The 16,834-nt window shown below is 47.9% G+C and overlaps 1 protein-coding gene across 1 annotated transcript in view; it reads left to right on the top strand.

The window, feature by feature from the left end:
- Positions 1-16,834, top strand: part of Evc2 (EvC ciliary complex subunit 2) — an 84,404-nt gene that overhangs the window by 32,701 nt on the left and 34,869 nt on the right. The window contains exons 8-11 of the mRNA XM_075943714.1: positions 539-863; positions 10,145-10,384; positions 12,263-12,438; positions 16,098-16,257. Of these exons, the coding sequence (XP_075799829.1) occupies positions 539-863; positions 10,145-10,384; positions 12,263-12,438; positions 16,098-16,257 (901 nt within the window). The remainder of the gene's footprint in view (positions 1-538; positions 864-10,144; positions 10,385-12,262; positions 12,439-16,097; positions 16,258-16,834) is intronic.

Raw genomic sequence — 16,834 nt, 5'->3', positions numbered from 1 at the left:
AGAAAGGGTCTCTACAAATGGCTGGCTTGGACCTCTGGAAGCCAGTTAGGCAGATGATCCAAGAGGCTTAAACATGCTGTGGCTTCCACAATTTAAAGGAAGAGATCTTGACTTTGGTTCATGGGCTGAGGGAATGGGCCATTCATCATGATGGAGGTGTGGCCACAGGAGCAGCTCAAGGCTGGCAGCAAGAGTGTGAGGCTGCCTGCTCACATATAGGGGGATCAGGAAGCAGAGACCAGGCAGGAAGCATGGTGGGGCTAAAGGCCTGAGTTTAGCATTCGACTTCTTCCAAGTAAGCCTTACCTCCTGTGGTTCCATAACCTCCCCAAGTGGTGCCTACCAACTGATGACCAAGTGAGCCTGTGGGGGACATTTTGCATTCAAATTATGAAAGAGTAGAAAGGTAGGAAAATGGGAAGAAAAGGAAGTGAAAGAAAGAGAAAAGGCCTCACCCACAAATACCTTAAAGCCTGTCAGTTTTAAGGAGCCCCTGGTTCTGTCATGTAATAGAGCCCATTTGACTTCTGTTCCTAAGGTTGGAGATCGCAACCCTGAATCAGGCAGATGCAGACCTGGAGGCTTGTCGGAACCAAATTAGTAAGGACATCATTGCCCTTCTGATGAAGAATCTGACCAGTGATGGCCACCTCTCTCCACAAACAGAGAGGAAGGTAACAGCTGCTTTCAAAGAGCAGTTTCTGCTTCTGGAGAAGGAAGTACAGGAGGAGTATGAGCGGAAGATGTTGGCACTGACGGCAGAGTGTGACCTAGAAACAAGGAAGAAGACAGAAAGCCAGTACCAGAGGGAGATGGTGGCCATGGAGGAAGTAGAAGAGGTGTTGAAGCGAGTTAGTGAGAGGGTAAGGCAACCCCAAAGGCTTGCATATTGCTCATTACTCCTTAAGTTCTCATGAGTTTTCAGTGCTTCAGCCAACCCATTTGTTTGTCCGTCCGTCTGTCCGTCCATCCATCCATCCATCCATCCACATATCAAAGTTACCTATTCATCCACCCATCTACCCATCTATCTACCTATCAGCCATCTATCCACTTATCCATACACCCATTCATTCATCCATCCAACCATCATCCTATCAATTTACATATTTATCCACATATCTACCCATTTATTCACCTAAATGCCCATCTACCTGTTGATCCATTGACCCATCCATCTAACCATCAACATATCAATTTACCAATTCACTTATCCACCCACCTATCCACCCACCCATCTATCAATTTATCAGTTCATTCACCTATCTATCCACCTATTCATCCATAACCTACCACCCTTCCTTCCTTCTTTCCTTCCTTCCTTCCTTCCTTCCTTCCTTCCTTCCTTCCTTCCATGCATCTGTTCATCCATCTGATCCATCCATGCATCTACCCATTCATCCACCCATCAATTCATAATATATATATATATATATATATATACATACATACATATATCTACCCATACCTCTACCTAACCTCCTAGCCATCCATGCTTTCATTCTCCAATCCATTTAGCTTTTCATTTACTAACCCATTTATTCATGCATTCATCCACCCATCCTCTCTTCTAGCCACCCATCTATGCATGCAACCATGCATCCACCCATTCACTCATCCATCCTCACACTACTGTGTCTATGTATTGATACACCACCCACCTGTCTATCCGTACACCCAACCACACACAGTCCTATCATCTACATTCATCCATCCATTTGCCCTTCCTTCCACCTGTCTGTTCATCTATACTTCCACTCATTCACCCATCCATCCACATAGCCCCGTACCACGCATCTATCCACCCATGAACTTTTGCTAGGATTTATGGATACCTTACTGTCTTTCTCCTTTAGGCTGGGGACTACAGATACCAAATTGAATCCAACCTCATGCATTCAAGAAGCTCATATTCTAATGAAAAATGCTCGTATTTGAAAAAATACGACACTGGTCAGCCATGTTATAATACAGTTCTATCCATGGTGCTGTAGTGGTCATGGGAAGAGTAGAAAGGCTTCATTAGCAGAGGGTTGGCTAGTTCATGGTTGGTTGTGATGTCAGAGTATGTGTGTCCCTTTGGGACTGCCATTTGCTGAATGACAGCTCCATCCTGCACAGGTCTGGAGCCAGGCAAGCCTGGACTTAGAGTTGTTGTGTGACTTTTTCTGTGGAGACCTGAACAAATGTCTACTCCCGCCATGTACCGATGATAGACTGAAAAACTGGTACCACCCCAGCCTAGCTTAGTGAAGCAGTGAGTTTGCTGAAGTTGTTATGGGGGGCATGGGAGGCTCAGAAGCAGCTGCATCCCCATTAAAGCCCACAGCAGCATGAATGACAACTCACAAAAGCTGCATCCCTTGAGCTCCCTGCTCAACTTGCAGGCAGTTCCCTGGGTCTCCCAGACAATTGTTATTGCTTACAGAGCCTTGGAGAGGAGCCTTCTGAGTTTCCTTTACTTTCTGAGCTTAGCTGCTCTTGTTTACTTCTTGAGCCTCTCTCCTCCCTCTAGGAGGGAGTGTTAATTTGGAAGACATTGTTACACAAATTATCCTGGCCTACATCTGGTGCCCTATATCCTAAGTCCTCTGAGCACCCCTCAGTGTGGATGAGAAAAGTAATGGAAGAGAAATGCCAATCTGACAGAAGCAATCTCCCAGGCACAGCTGAGCAAGTCTGAATTGTCTTCCCAACAAGAGAGGTGTCCAGGCCATGTGACCTATACCTGCACAGGTCTGAATACCTGTGTCCTCTGAAGCCCAGGAGGCAGAGAAACTGCCTGACAGCTGCTTTCAGGCCCCACCTGCCAGGCAAACACAGCACACCCCCAGAAGAGAATAAAAGATCTCAGTTGGTGGCTCAGGGTCACTCAGTCTTCAGCACAGATAGGGCTGCAGTGAAGGACAGGCGGGCAGGGTTCACTGTGCACCACTTGTTCCCTTGCTCCACGGGACTGCCTTGCTTGCCTCAATGCTATCTTGTTTGGGGTGGGGCATGTGGCCTGTAGATGCTATACTAGCTTCCTATGGCTGCTAGAACAAGGTGCCACATATCTGATGTCTAAAAACAAAAAAACAATGAGAATTTGTTCTTCTGTGGTTCTGAAGTTCAGAAATACAATTCAGGATATATGCAGAGCCCAGATTCCTCTGAGGACTTTAAGGAGGGCCTTCCTGGTTTGACAATTTGCTGGTGGTTCCATGTGTTTCTGGGGTTTTAGCTAATTTACTTTAACCCTGCTCTATCCTCTCATGGCCTCTTCCTGGAACTCTGTCACCTCTTTCTGTCTTCTTTGAGGTCACTTGTCTTTTAATTTAGGGTCTTGGATGCAAATATGAGATACTTAACTTGATTCAACCTGCAAAGACCCTTACAGGTTCAGATTTACAGGTTCCTAAATTATGAGGCCGGGACCTAGACATGTGCATGTATTTGGGGGTAGATGTTATTCAAGCTTCTCTGATGACACCCCCCCCACACACACACACACACACTTCTAATTCTCTGTCTATCTATGTGGTTCAGCCCATACTTCCTTAAGACACGCTCTTAGGGAGAGTATATTTAACTTGCTATGTAGTGATTCAACCACAAAATACCCTCATCAGAATTTGTTCTGATTTTTGGTTTTTGACTTTCCCTACAAAAATAGTACAAGGCAGCTTGGGGACTACAGAGTGAGTTCTATACTAGTTTTGTTACTTGGGGAAATCCAAAATAAAATAAAATAAATACAAATCAACAGCTTGCAGACAGAGCCCTAGAAACTAGGCCAGCCTGGGCTGTATTCGTGTAGCCCGTGAATTCAGTATAGTCTTTGCGCTTCAAGTGAATTGCAGAAAATCCCAACCAAACCTGAAGATCCCACATGACCTGCGAAGTATGAGTTTTTCTTCTGGTTCTCCACAGAAACGTTTGCCCATTTTATTAGAAAAGCCAAAAACAAACAAAACAAAAAGCTCTGAAAAACCCACAGTGGAACAGAGAGCCATTTGCTCATCACTGATTGGCTACTTTGTGCATTCATTGAATGCCTGCTGTATGCCTCACCTGGAGACACGGTGGTGGCTCAGCTCCTCTGTACTAGACTCCGGCATACAGACCAGACACCTGCTGCATGTCTGTGTTTTATAGGATGTTTGCAGCCTGTGGAATTGCATATTTTGCTTGTTTTCACTTTGTATTGCTGCATTTAAAATTTTTAATTTAAATACCAGGGAAGAATGCAATTTGTTACAAAGTGCAAACTTCTAAGAGTTGGGAATTCTAGGCACACAGCAGAAGCCTCCTTTTTAAACTGCACCCTGCTCAGTGAGGCAGGGGGTGAGAAGAGCCCACTTTTGACGGACGGAAACCAAATCATAGAGATAACCACTGGTCCAGGGGGCCTCAGGTGGCACCATGTTGATGCCCCTAGCCATTGGACTGCTCTGCCTCCTCCCCCTGCTATGTGGCCTCATTCCCATCCTGTTGGTGTCTGTAGTGCCTTCTGTGCTTCTCTGTCAAGGCTGTGGTCCTGCATTCACGGTGGAGAATGGAGGATGGACTCCATATCTGCCTATGTTTCTATTTCTTTGTGAAGCCCAGCCCTTCATCCCTGGCTATAGCAACCTGCCTTCCCTAGGCCTCAGCCTCGCTCCCGCTCTCACTCCTACCCTGCTAGCCTGCAGCCAGCGTACACCACTGCTTTGCATCACTGCTCACGTGTCTGGAAACAAGTGACCTCGTGTGAATCAAGCTGCTTCCCAAATAACCCCTGAGCTGCCCAGCTCCTAGGACAAGCTCCCTTCCTGCGGTGCTTGCAGCTGCAGAACCTTCCAATGGGCAGTAGCCATCATCAGACAAAGTACAGAGAGTTGGAATAGAATATATTTCTCCCCCTAGAGTTAGTCTAGTAAAAGAAATGTGAAACAAGAAATCTTGTGTCTTTGTAGTAAAGATTAGGTACTCCTGAAATGACTGTGGAGATAAAATCTGTTTGTACTTAAATACCCAAGTGATTTCTTACGGCTTTCAGAGCATGTGCCCTGCAGGGGAGAGGTACCAGCTCCCTAGGAGCTTAGACTCGGGGGAGGCTTCCTTGATCTTGAGTTTTACCCTGCTCTTCCAGAAGGCTGGGCTCCTCTGGGTCCTCTTTCCTCCTTTTGAACAGTAGACATGGTGCTTTCTCATCCGTTCGCCTCAGAAGGCTGTGTTAGTGTGAAGTAAGTCAGTACATGCACGGTAGGGCCTGCAGCCCAGTGAAGGAGGTTGGGCACTGGACTCTGAGGCACAGTTAGAGCAGGGGAGACACTCTGGTGACCTTTGCATAGCCAGGTGGTGCTGGGACACCAGGTCACAGGAAGGAGATGGTCTGGTGGCCATTTGCACAGGCTGCAGACCACCCTGACAAGCTTTGACTCTGAAAGCCAAGGAGGATTCGTGTGCTTTCACCTCAAAGAGATGATTCATGTTGGAGGAGGTAGCGGTGTGGACCTGCCTCAATATTATACAATGTATCCTCACACTGACACTTCACCAGCAGTCCATGATAGGTCACATTTCCTGTTTTTATGAGTTGGCTAAAAGCGCAATTAGAAGGTAAACAGGGGCTTCCATCAGTGCTTGGTCCTGTCAGCCCTGCCTGGGTGTTGTTGTGGTTTCCCTCTGTGTTAGCTGCTTTTCTGTTGAAGGAACAGTTTGTTTTGGCTGACGGTTTCAGAGGGATACAGTCCATCATAGCAGGGAAGGCAACCTGAGAGTGAGGGTGGGGTGGCAGAGAGGAGGCAGAGCAATCACACTTCATCCACACACAGGAAGCACAGAGGAAGAACAGGAAGTGGGGCCAGGCTCTAGACCCTAAAAGCCTCACCCCAATGACGAACTTCCTCCAGCAAGGTTCCACCTCCTAAAAGTTTCATGACCTTTCCAGACAGCACCACCAGATGGGAACCAAGTCAGCCTCTGGGGGGCGGGATGTTGTGGGGAGGGGTGGGCATTTTGTATTCAGACCCCAGAACTCTTCTGCTGCTATGATAAAGTGCTCTGGCAAAGTTGCTTAGGGGAAAGGGTTTATCTTAGCTCACATTCCAGGTTATTTATAGTTCAACAAGACTGGGAAATCGAGGCAGCAGATGCTTGAAGCAGCTTGTCATATCACGTCCAGTCAAGAGCAGAGAGAAACGAGCACCCGCATGCTAGTGCTCAGCTCTCTCTGTCTCTCTCTCTGTCTCTCTCTCTGTCTCTCTCTCTCTGTGCTTTTGCATAGTTCAAGATCCAAGCCTAGGGAATGGTGCTGCCCACTCTTAGCATGGATAGTTCCACATTAATTAATGTAATCAAGACATGTCCCCATAGACATGCCTACACACCATCCTGGTCCTGGCATTTCCTCACTGAGACTCTTCCCTTGTGATTTAGATGGTGTCAAGTTGAGGGTCATGGTTTAATATCACCTTTAAGGAAACCTCAGACATAAACCACATGAAATATTTACATCTGAAGGTGGGAAAACCGAGGCCCAGGAAATCAGAGTCTCATAGCTCTGCTCCCTAAGGCCACTTGAAGTCCTGACCTGCCTTTTCTTCCTCCACACCTGATATAAATGGTACCCCAAATAGTGAGTGATAGCAGAACCCTGGAAGTGCTACAGATACCCACAAAATGAGTGTGTGGTGTAACACAGCAAGGGTGCTCCCTCTTCTGTCTCTAGGCATCTTCAGCTATTTGAGGACCTGTATTCTGCCTGGGTCCAGGGAAGCTTCCTAACTCCTTATTAAGCTTCTGAAAGAGAGATTTTTTTTTCTGTATAGGAACTTGACACTGCTTCACTGATAGACGTGTTTTTATGAAACAGTTTTCCAGTCTGCCAGTCTCGGTGAGTGGAGTTCAAGAAGCGTAACTGAGGAAATCATAATTTTACATTTTGGATGGTGTATAGTGAACTGATACAGGAGCAGCCCGGCGGCAGCTCAAAGCCAGCCTGCCATTGGCTGAAGCAGCTTGCTGACCACACCTCCTCTTGGTGAAAAGCCTTTCTTTCTTCCTTCCTTCCTTCCTTCCTTCCTTCCTTCCTTCCTTCCTTTCTTTCTTTCTGATTGATTTTTAATGCGCTCTACATTTTTTTCTGCTCCCCTCCCTGCCTCTCCCCTCCCCCTTCCAATCCTCCCCCAAGGTCCCCGTGCTCCCAATTTACTCAGGAGATTTTGTCTTTTCTACTTCTCATGTAGATTAGATCTACGTATGTCTCTCTTAGGGTCTTAGGGTCCTCATTGTTGTCTAAGTTTTCTGGGATTGTGGTTTATAGGCTGGTTTTCTTTGCTTTATGTTTAAAAACCACCTATGAGTGAGTACATGTGATAATTGTATTTGATTGTGATAATTGAGTGAGGTCTGGGTTACCTCACTCAAAATAATGTTTTCTAACTTTATCCATTTTCCTGCAAAATTCAAGATTTTTTTCTGCTGTATAGTACTCCATTGTGTAAATGTACCAAATTTTCCTTATCCATTCTTTGGTCGAGGGGGCATTTAGGTTGTTTCCAGGTTCTGGCTATGACAAACAAAGATGCTATGAACATAGTTGAGCACATGTCCTTGTGGCATGATTGAGCATCATTTGGATATATACCCAAAAGTGGTATTACTGGATTTTGAGGAAGGTTGTTTCCTAATTTTCTGAGAAATCGCCACACTGACATCCAAAGTGGTTGTACCAGCTTGCATTCCCGCCAGCAATGCAGAAGTGCTCCCTTTGCTTTTAACTACTTAGCCCTTGACTGTATATGAAAAGCCTTTCATTGGAAAAGTTCAGTAGGGATAGTTCACATTTACTGGCAGCATCTAAAATAGAAAAGCGTATATTAAAAATGTGCGTTTCTCCATGTGTGGTAGCTCATGCCTATAATTCTAGCATTTGGGAGATAGAGGCAGGGGAGCCAGGAGTTCAGAGTTACTCAGCTATCTGGTAAGTTCACAGCCAGCCCAGCCTATGTAAGACCCTCTATCTCTAAACAAAACAAGGACCTAGAGAAATAGCTCAGTAGTTAAGAGTACAGCCTGCTCTTCTAGAGGACCTGGGTTCTATCCCCAGCACCCACATGGCAGCTCACAACCAGGGTGTATGATAGTCTCTTCTGATCTTCTAGGTGCTGGGTATGCATGTGGGGGGGACCAGGCCCACATGTACTGCACATCCATACATGCAGGCAAAACACTCATGACATAGAAAATAACTCTGCATTAAAACTTTAAAACAATAGAAGCAAAATAGCAAGAACTCTGGTGGGTTTAGCCTTTCTCTGAAGGAGTGGGCAGGTCAAACCATACCCTGTCTTCATGCACATGCTCAATTGTCCCTGCCTTTCTGCTGCTGTAGTGTTCTGTCTTCTCTGTGTGGTTTCAGAACCCACACCTAAAGGTTTGCTTATGGGGAACTTAGGATAAGGGCCTGGATGTTTCTGAGCCCACGGCTCTGACCCTGCAGATGAGAAGATGTCCATTTTGGTGGCTGTGTACTGAGCCACTTGCCTTCAGGCACTTAAAACAGCAGGTTCTCCCAGCTCCCTTGACTAAAGTCCTGGTAGAGTCAGCTGGGTCCTGTGCTCAAGACACCTGAAGCTTGCACCGAGGTCTCCTTTGGACCCCAGGCTCCTGGGCCAAGCTCTTCTTGCTGTGGACAGAATTCACTGTAGTGTGTGTAGGACTGACTCCCAGATTCTGGAAGTTTTCCTTGATTATGGATACTCCACAGTTATGGTTGGGTTCATTCATGGCCAACAGGAGAGGAGAGGCTGTTTCTCTTTTCAGTGAGCACTCCCCTCTTAAGGGTTCTCATGTGATGTCATCATATCCACCCATGATGGAGCCTTCCCTCAACCCCAACTTACCCATAGGCAATAAAAGAGGGACCTAATTACATCAAGACACTGGGGTGGGGTAAGGGGATCAGTGGGTAAAGAGCCTTCTATACAAATGTAGGGCCCAAGTTTGGATTCCTAGCACCCATGTAAAGCAGGCATGGTCACACATCTGTAACCCCCACCTCTGGAGGACAGAGACAGTTCCCCGAGGCTCACTGGTGAGCCAGACTCACCTAAACAAGGAGCTCCAGGTTCATTGAGAGACCTTGTCTCAATAAGTAAGTTGGACAATGAAAGAGGAGGACCCTGGATGCTAACCTCTGGCCTCCAAACAGAGATGTGCACTTCACACACACACACACACACACACACACACACACACACACACGGGTGGTAATCTCAGAAGTGGTCACCCATTGTGTCCCAGTTTACACCCTCACACATGGAACTGTCACCTGGCATACACACTGGGGTCCTATGATCCCACCTACCCTTGGGGGCAAAGAGCTCCTTCCTCTGGGTGGGAGTCCTATGGGGTGTGGCCGCCCTGGATCTCAGCCCAGGAAGCCAAGTGCCATGGCTCAGCAGCTCAATAGCTCTTTTCCTTTTCACCGAGGAGCTGAGGTCAGGCCTGATTGCTGGCATTTTTCTCCTCATTGATGATGGGAGTCATCTTATGTGTCTCACTGTGCGATAAGTTGACACTTCGGAGATTTCCATTTCTTGCAGACACTTTTCAAGCAATCTGATTTGCAAATTGGCACATACCCACCCACTGTGAACTTTCTGCTTTGCAGCTGTTCTGGCAGAAAATTCAGATAACAGGGAAGGATGGGTTGGGACAGCACCTTCCCAGGACTCAGCAGCCTCTACACTGCCAGCTTGGGGCTATTTGTGTGTGTGTGTGCGCACATGTGTGTGTACATGCATGTGTACTATGTGTATATTCCTGGGTACAAGGTGTTCATGCATGAGTGCAGTTGTGTGGCTGTCTGAATATCATGTATACACATACACTTGTCTGCCTTTGGATGTACTGTGTATGCATGCATGCATGTACACAGTGAAAATGTGTCTATCTCCTATGTACATATGCTCCTATATACATTACACATGGTTCTTATGTGGTTACATGTGTACATGCCCTGTGCCTGTGCATGACATGTGCATGCAATGCAATGTGTGCGTGCATTGTTTGCTTTTCAGTATGCTGATGTGTCCATTGCTTGTGTGTATTATCTGTGTGCATATGTGCATGTTCACATACATTTGTCTCTCACAGATTCTTCTTCTCTCTACAGTCTGCTGCAGAGTGCAGCAACCTTCTGCGGACCCTCCATGGCCTTGAGCAGGAGGACATGCACAAGTCCCTCGCCTTGCACCAAGCAGAGGATTTTGCCCAAGCACACAGGCAGCTGGTTGTTTTCCAGAGAAATGAATTACACAGCATCGTCTATACCCAGATACAGAGTGCTGTGGCCAAAGGGGAACTGAGGCCTGAAGTAGCTAAAATGCTGCTGCAAGACTATTCTAAAACACAGGTAATGTCTGCACTCAAGCTTGCCCCATAGAGAGCGTTTGCTCAACCCTTGGTGACTTTCTCTCCTAGAGCTGAGTCCTTCTGTGCGGGGCACTGGAGAACTTTCTATTCCTTCGTCCTCCTGATAAAGGAGTGAGTTTCAGGTACACAGGTGGCTCATAGTGCAAGCCACGGGCTCACATTTACGTGTCCTGGATTCTAGCTCTACCTCTATCAGCTGTGGGTCCTGATGCAGTGGTGAGCTGATCCTTGGCAGGTCATTTTAAGCTTTACATAATGTGTCACATACATGCACACAGAGAACACCAACACCACTAGATAGTAGATAATGCATGCACAGACACATGTATGGACCAGTTGATAGAGATATAGGATATAGGGTCTGTGTCTAGATGGGCCCACAAACACGAGTGTAAAGATTGTCCGTGTAGCCTGAATCAGTTCCTAGTTGGTAGTGAAGGTAGTTTTCTGAGCATGTCAGTATTGCAGGTGATTTGTCCACTTTGAAATGATGGAGAACAACAGAGGAGCAGCCAGGAGGCCGTCTGTGGGGCAGCAGGGGAGAAGTCATCACTTCAAGTCTATTAGGAAGCACACTTAGAAGACTGCCGGAGAGCACATACCGCCTCTCCATGTGGAACCGGTTTTTCCCACTAACATGCTGTGGCTGTCCATGCAGATATCTGGACCCCAGAACATCACAGATATCACAGATCTTGAGTTTATTTCACTCCCATGATGCACAGCAGCATCAGGAAAGAACACATGTCATTGTAAAAAAAAAAAGTTTCCCCCTCTCCATCCATTAGCATTAGTACTGTGTTCACACTGCATCGTTCAGGTGTTGGAGCTGGCTGTGAACTTCCTGATGACTCACAGCTTTATGGAAACCATAAAGCCTGGCTTGAGAGCTTTGGAACCCAGAAGGCCCAGGGGAAGGCCAGCTTTGCTTCACACTCCTGACATGCAGTGTCTCCCTGGACACTGCCGATCCTCATATGTTGGAACATGGACAGGCCACAGCTTAGGTCGAAGGGGGACTGTCCAGGCACCACAAGTCTCAGTGGGTAGCTTGTATGAAGCCATTGTGTTTACGAAGAGAAGTAGTACTGACTGATGGAATGGCCACTGGTGCAGCTACTCTAAACGGACCGCTATTGTCACTGGGATGCTGGTGACAGCTAGGTTTGGAGGACAACTCCTCCTCCCGCCATAGAGTCTGGAACCCAGACCCAGATTGCTGACTTCAGAACTGCTGCCTAGGTACTTGCAGCCACAGGATGTTTCCAGTCTGTGCCCGGCCATTTCCAGCAGTGTGGTGTGGACTTGATTTCCTGATCTGTAAACTGGGAATAATAATTCTCTCCTCCAGTTAAAGTGGGGAGGCTCAGAGCACTCTTACCCAGAGATATCCCAGAGGACGCAGACTTGAGACAGCGATTGTTACTGTGACTCTCCACTGCTGCCCTTTGCACCTGCCCTGTCTGTCCCCTCTCCTCAGCCACCATGGGGCTGGCTAAGTGACTGATTCACCCTAGAACGTCAACATGTGTCCCAAGGTGCGAGACTGGGACGTCCGCAGCTGGACTGTGCTTCATGGGCACAGGGTGAACAATGGCATAGGTAACACATGTGTCCTGTTTGGTGGTGCAGGCATGTTGCTGAGGGGGGATGTGGCATACATCTGGTCACCAGGGCACTTCTGTGAGCCCTCATATTTGCACCCCACTTCCTCATAGCCTTTGTACAGCAGGGAGGTTCAAGGAATTCACCATAATGCCAGTCTGCACTGTCTTGCAAAAGGAAAGGTCATTATTTTAAATGTTCTCAAAGACTTCCCAGCATTCTAAGGAGCCATACATCTTATTGTGTCAAACAGGAGAGTGTAGAAGAGCTGATGGACTTCTTCCAGGCCACCAAGAGATACCATCTCAGCAAGAGGTTTGGCCATAGGGAGTACCTGGTCCAGAGCCTGCAGGCTGTGGAGACCCGCGTGCAAGGGCTGCTGAGCACAGCAGCTGCTCAGCTGACGAGCCTCATCCATAAGCACGAGAGGTAAGAGTGTGTAGCCTCATGGGAGTGGGAGTGGGGGGATGGGACAGAGAAGCTGCTCCAGCCTTCCCGCCCAACAGCAGAGCGAGGCTGACACTCCCAAGACCAGGCCTGGCTGTCCACTTTGCTATGCCTGAATGCTGTTGCCTGGTTTGTCAAGGGGATTCCTTTGTGGTAAAATTCCCTCACAGTAGACACTTGAAAAGCGCATGTGGTCGTCAAGGCCATTGTATGATTACCGCACCCCCTGCATCATGTACCTACACTCAACCTCTGCCAGCTCTGACTCCTGGCTTTATGCTCCTGTCTCAGACTGTTTGGAGGAGCAACTTCTGAGTCTGAGCCACATTTTCTGGATAAAGGCGTGAAGAAGGCCGACGTTGGCTGCAATGGGATAGCCCACTTCTTTTCAGGCTTCCGCACCTGCAGGAATAACATTGACTCTTGCCTTTGAGTGTGATAGACCTGGAGGCTTGGCTTCGGGCAGGGTTAGCATTGGCCCTCGCCACTGAGTGTAATAGGCATGAAGGCTTGGCTTGGGCTCACATGGTTTTTCTCAGCAACACTGGGGACCACTGTGAGGGGTGTCAGGTGAGCGGGTCAGACAGGGCTCTCAGAAGCTCCACACATTGCCTCTTGTCACAGTTTCTGCCCAGCTGTGCTGCGAGGCAGCCTCCTGGTAAACAGTGAGATGTGCTGTTGAGGTCAGAACAACAGGGGCTTGTTTGTGAGCTTGGCCCTACTCCTGACCATGTATGATTTTGTGAATTGGTTCTACACCTCAGGTCATATTCTGGGGACTTTTGCAGCTTCCTGCTGTGGTTAATAGAGATTCAGTAAGATGCAGATTATGTAGGCACTGCTTGTCTTAAGATGGTAATGGATTCATCACCGCAGCCTGCTTGGCATTCCTAATTCATTCTCACTGAAGTGAAAGGAGGAAACGGCAGCTGCATGCCTGCCCTGAGCAGTTTCCAGAGAAGGCCGTCTTACTTCTTGTTTTGAATTTTGTTTTGAATGGTGGGCACAGACTTATATATCCATCCATTCTTCCCTCCCTTCCTCTCTCCCCTCTCCCTCCTTCCCTCTCTCCCTCTGTCCCTCCCTCCCTTTCTCTCTCTCTTCACCTCTCTCCCTCCCTCTCCCTCTCTCCCCCTCGCTCCCTCTCTCCCTCCATCCCTCCCCCCTCTGTGTTCTTGTCTATGTATATACATGCGGAGGCCAGGCGTTGACATTCAGTGTTTTACTCTCTGGCTTTCCACCTTACTAATTAAGACAGGAAAGGATTTGGCCGGGCGGTGGTGGCACACGCCTTTAATCCCAGCACTCAGGAGGCAGAGGCAGGCGGATCTCTGTGAGTTCGAGACCAGCCTGGTCTACTAGAGCTAGTTCCAGGACAAGCTCCAAAACCACAGAGAAACCCTGTCTTGAAAAACCAAAAAAAAAAAAAAAAAAAAAAAAAACCAAAAAAAAAAAAAAAGACAGGATTTCTTCACTGAATCTGGAGCTCAGAGATTGACTGTCCTGGGTGAACCCCAAGCTCCTGGGATCTTCCAGTCCCTACCTCCCTCATCACTATCACCCTCCACCCCCTCTCCTGCCTGGAGTAGCCGATGCATGCCACTGTGCCCAGCTTTTTACACTGACGCCGAGATCTGAGTTTAAGTCCTGGTATTTCCACAGCAATCGCTTTTGCCATGTAACTGTTTCCCAGCCAGACTTCATCTCCACAGCACCCCTTTCCTTTCCGTCCTGCCGCGTTCCACCAGGATTGTCTGGTTTGTGCTGAGCTGGGGACACAGCCAAGGGATGCAGACAAGCTGGGGACAGTGATAGCAGGAGAAGCACACACTCGTCACAGCTCTAGGACAAATAGAAACACCAGGGCAGACCTAAGGAGAGCTAGTGCAGGGATTGGCTCACGTGGTCACGGAGGCTGGGAAGGCCCTCCACCCGTCCAAATGGTTGTAAGTCAGTTCCAGTTAGAAGGGCACAGGACCCAGGTGCTGGCATGTGAATCCCAATCTGAGGGCAGAGATGGTCTGGCTGACACATGCTAAACTGTGAGGCTCAAAGCGGGGGGGGGGGGAGGGGGGTCTATCCTTTGTACTGTAAGTTTTCCCTGATTGGAACCTCACAAGTTAGGTGATACCCACATATTGGTGCTGTCTCTCTTTTGTTTCTGCCACAGAATACCACAGGCAGGACACAATGCCAGTTTGTTTGATGCATGGTCTGTCTGGAGCCTGGAATGGCTAAGACTGCATCTGCCGAGGGCCTCTGGTTGTGTCACATTGTGCATAAGGCACTGTGTGGTGACAGTGCTTAAGAGAGAAGGGGACGAGGGGATGAGACTCCCAGTTAGCCTACTCCTGTGGTGATAGCGCTGATCCTCTCTCTCTCTCTCTTTTTTTAAAATTTATTTATTTATTAAGGATTTCTGCCTCCTCCCCGCATCCGCCTCCCATTTCCCTCCCCCTCCCCCGATCAAGTCTCCCTCCCTCATCTGCTCGAAGAGCAATCAGGGTTCCCTGACCTGTGGGAAGCCCAAGGACCGCCCACCTCTATCCAGGTGAGCATCCAAACTGCCTAGGCTCCCCCAAAGCCAGTACGTGCAGTAGGATCAAAAACCCACTGCGATAGTTCTTGAGTTCTCAGTATTCCTCATTGTCCGCTATGTTCAGCTAGTCCGGATTTATCCCATGCTTTTTCAGACCCAGGCCAGCTGGCCTTGGTGAGTTCCCGATAGAACATCCCCATTGTTTCAGTGTGTGGGTGCACCCCTCGCGGTCCTGAGTTCCTTGCTCGTGCTCCGTCTCCTTCTGCTCCTGATTTGGACCTTGAGATTTCTGTCCGGTGCTCCAATGTGGGTCTCTGTCTCTGTCTCCTTTCATCGCCTGATGAAGGTTAATATTCATGTCTCTCTCTTTTGGTTTTTTTTTTTTGAGACAGGGTTTCTCTGTAGCTTTGGAGGTGCTGATCATCACTTTAAATTAAAATTTAACTTGGTATAATAAAGTAATGGGTGTTGTATGAAATTTTTATGAATGTATACCATTACATTTTGTTCCCACACATACACACACACAATATACTCATGTACGCGCATACACACACACACACACACCTTCCCTATCCCTTCTCTTCCCCTCTTGCTGGCCTCCTCCTTTCTCACAAATTATCCCCCTTTTCTGACTTAGCTCACTGGTTACAACTCAGGCACTTTGAAGGGAACATTCAGACCACAGCGTGCGTCCCTCGTTCATATGCTAGTGTCATCGGAATGTCATCCAGATGTCCCCAGAAGTCTCCACAGCCTCTCTTTGGCTTTTCCTCCTCTTGACTCTGGATTCTTCGTTCCCCCCTCCCCAATTTTTGGGAAGCGCTCTTCGTACCCAATGGTATTGGCAGACATATTTTTTCTTCGCAAACCTCTGCCTGTTTCTGACCCATCCGATTTCTGGGCTGAGCTTCTCTTTCCCTCTCCACGTACCCTGACCTCACTCTGCTTGTGTGGTGCTTATGTCTCAGTGGTAACTTCTCCTGGAGGTTTTCCGCTTCAGAATGGCCTAATAAGAACTACACACCCAGCCATGCAGCATCAGTCCAGCCTGCAGAGGGAGGGAACCTTCATTTCCTGACTTTCTGTCTTCTCCACGTAGGGCTGGGTACTTGGACGAAGATCAGATGGAAATGCTGTTGGAGCGTGCTCAGACAGAAACTTTTTCTATAAAGCAGAAGCTGGACAATGACTTAAAGCAAGAAAAGAAAAGGCTTCATCAAAAATTAATAACTAAGAGAAGGCGAGAACTTCTGCAAAAGGTATGTGAGGTATTGTGCTCTTTTCTGCAGAACCCTTCCCACAGGGTAACAGGCATTGACGTCAGCACAGAGTGGTCAGAGCTGGTGACATGAGGTGCTGTCTGTGGTTGATTAGTAGTGACTTCTAAGAATGCTATATGAAGGGGGATTCTGTGTTTCTATGCCATCTCAGCACAGCAGAGTTTGTGGTGGACTAGTAATGTCTACAGTGGAAGGGAATTGGAGGATGATCATGATAGGTGCTGACCTTTGTGTTTAATTAATCATTAAATTAATTAGTGTGTTAGATAAGACAGCATTTTTAATCCTTATGAGTTGCAAAAGTGACAGTCACTTTTGCCCTGGGGAAGGCTTTCCAAAGCATGTACAGCAGAGATGGGACCCGAGGACAAATAGGCATTTGAGGCAGGCAGTGGCGCAGCACTGTGTGCCAGGTTTCAGTGCTAAGACCAGAGCGTACGACTGCATTTAGCAAGCTTAGAGAGCAGAATGGGGCTGCAGGGGGTGAGACCAAGGCTGGAGGAGAGCTGGACAGAAGTAGGGTCAAGTCAAGGAGGCATGGTTTGCTAGCCTGAGG

The sequence above is a fragment of the Microtus pennsylvanicus genome, chromosome 12, assembly GCF_037038515.1.
Source record: "Microtus pennsylvanicus isolate mMicPen1 chromosome 12, mMicPen1.hap1, whole genome shotgun sequence".
Lineage (NCBI taxonomy): Eukaryota > Metazoa > Chordata > Mammalia > Rodentia > Cricetidae > Microtus > Microtus pennsylvanicus.
The sequence above is the reverse complement of the archived record's forward strand: the minus strand, read 5'-3'. Positions and strand labels throughout refer to the sequence as shown.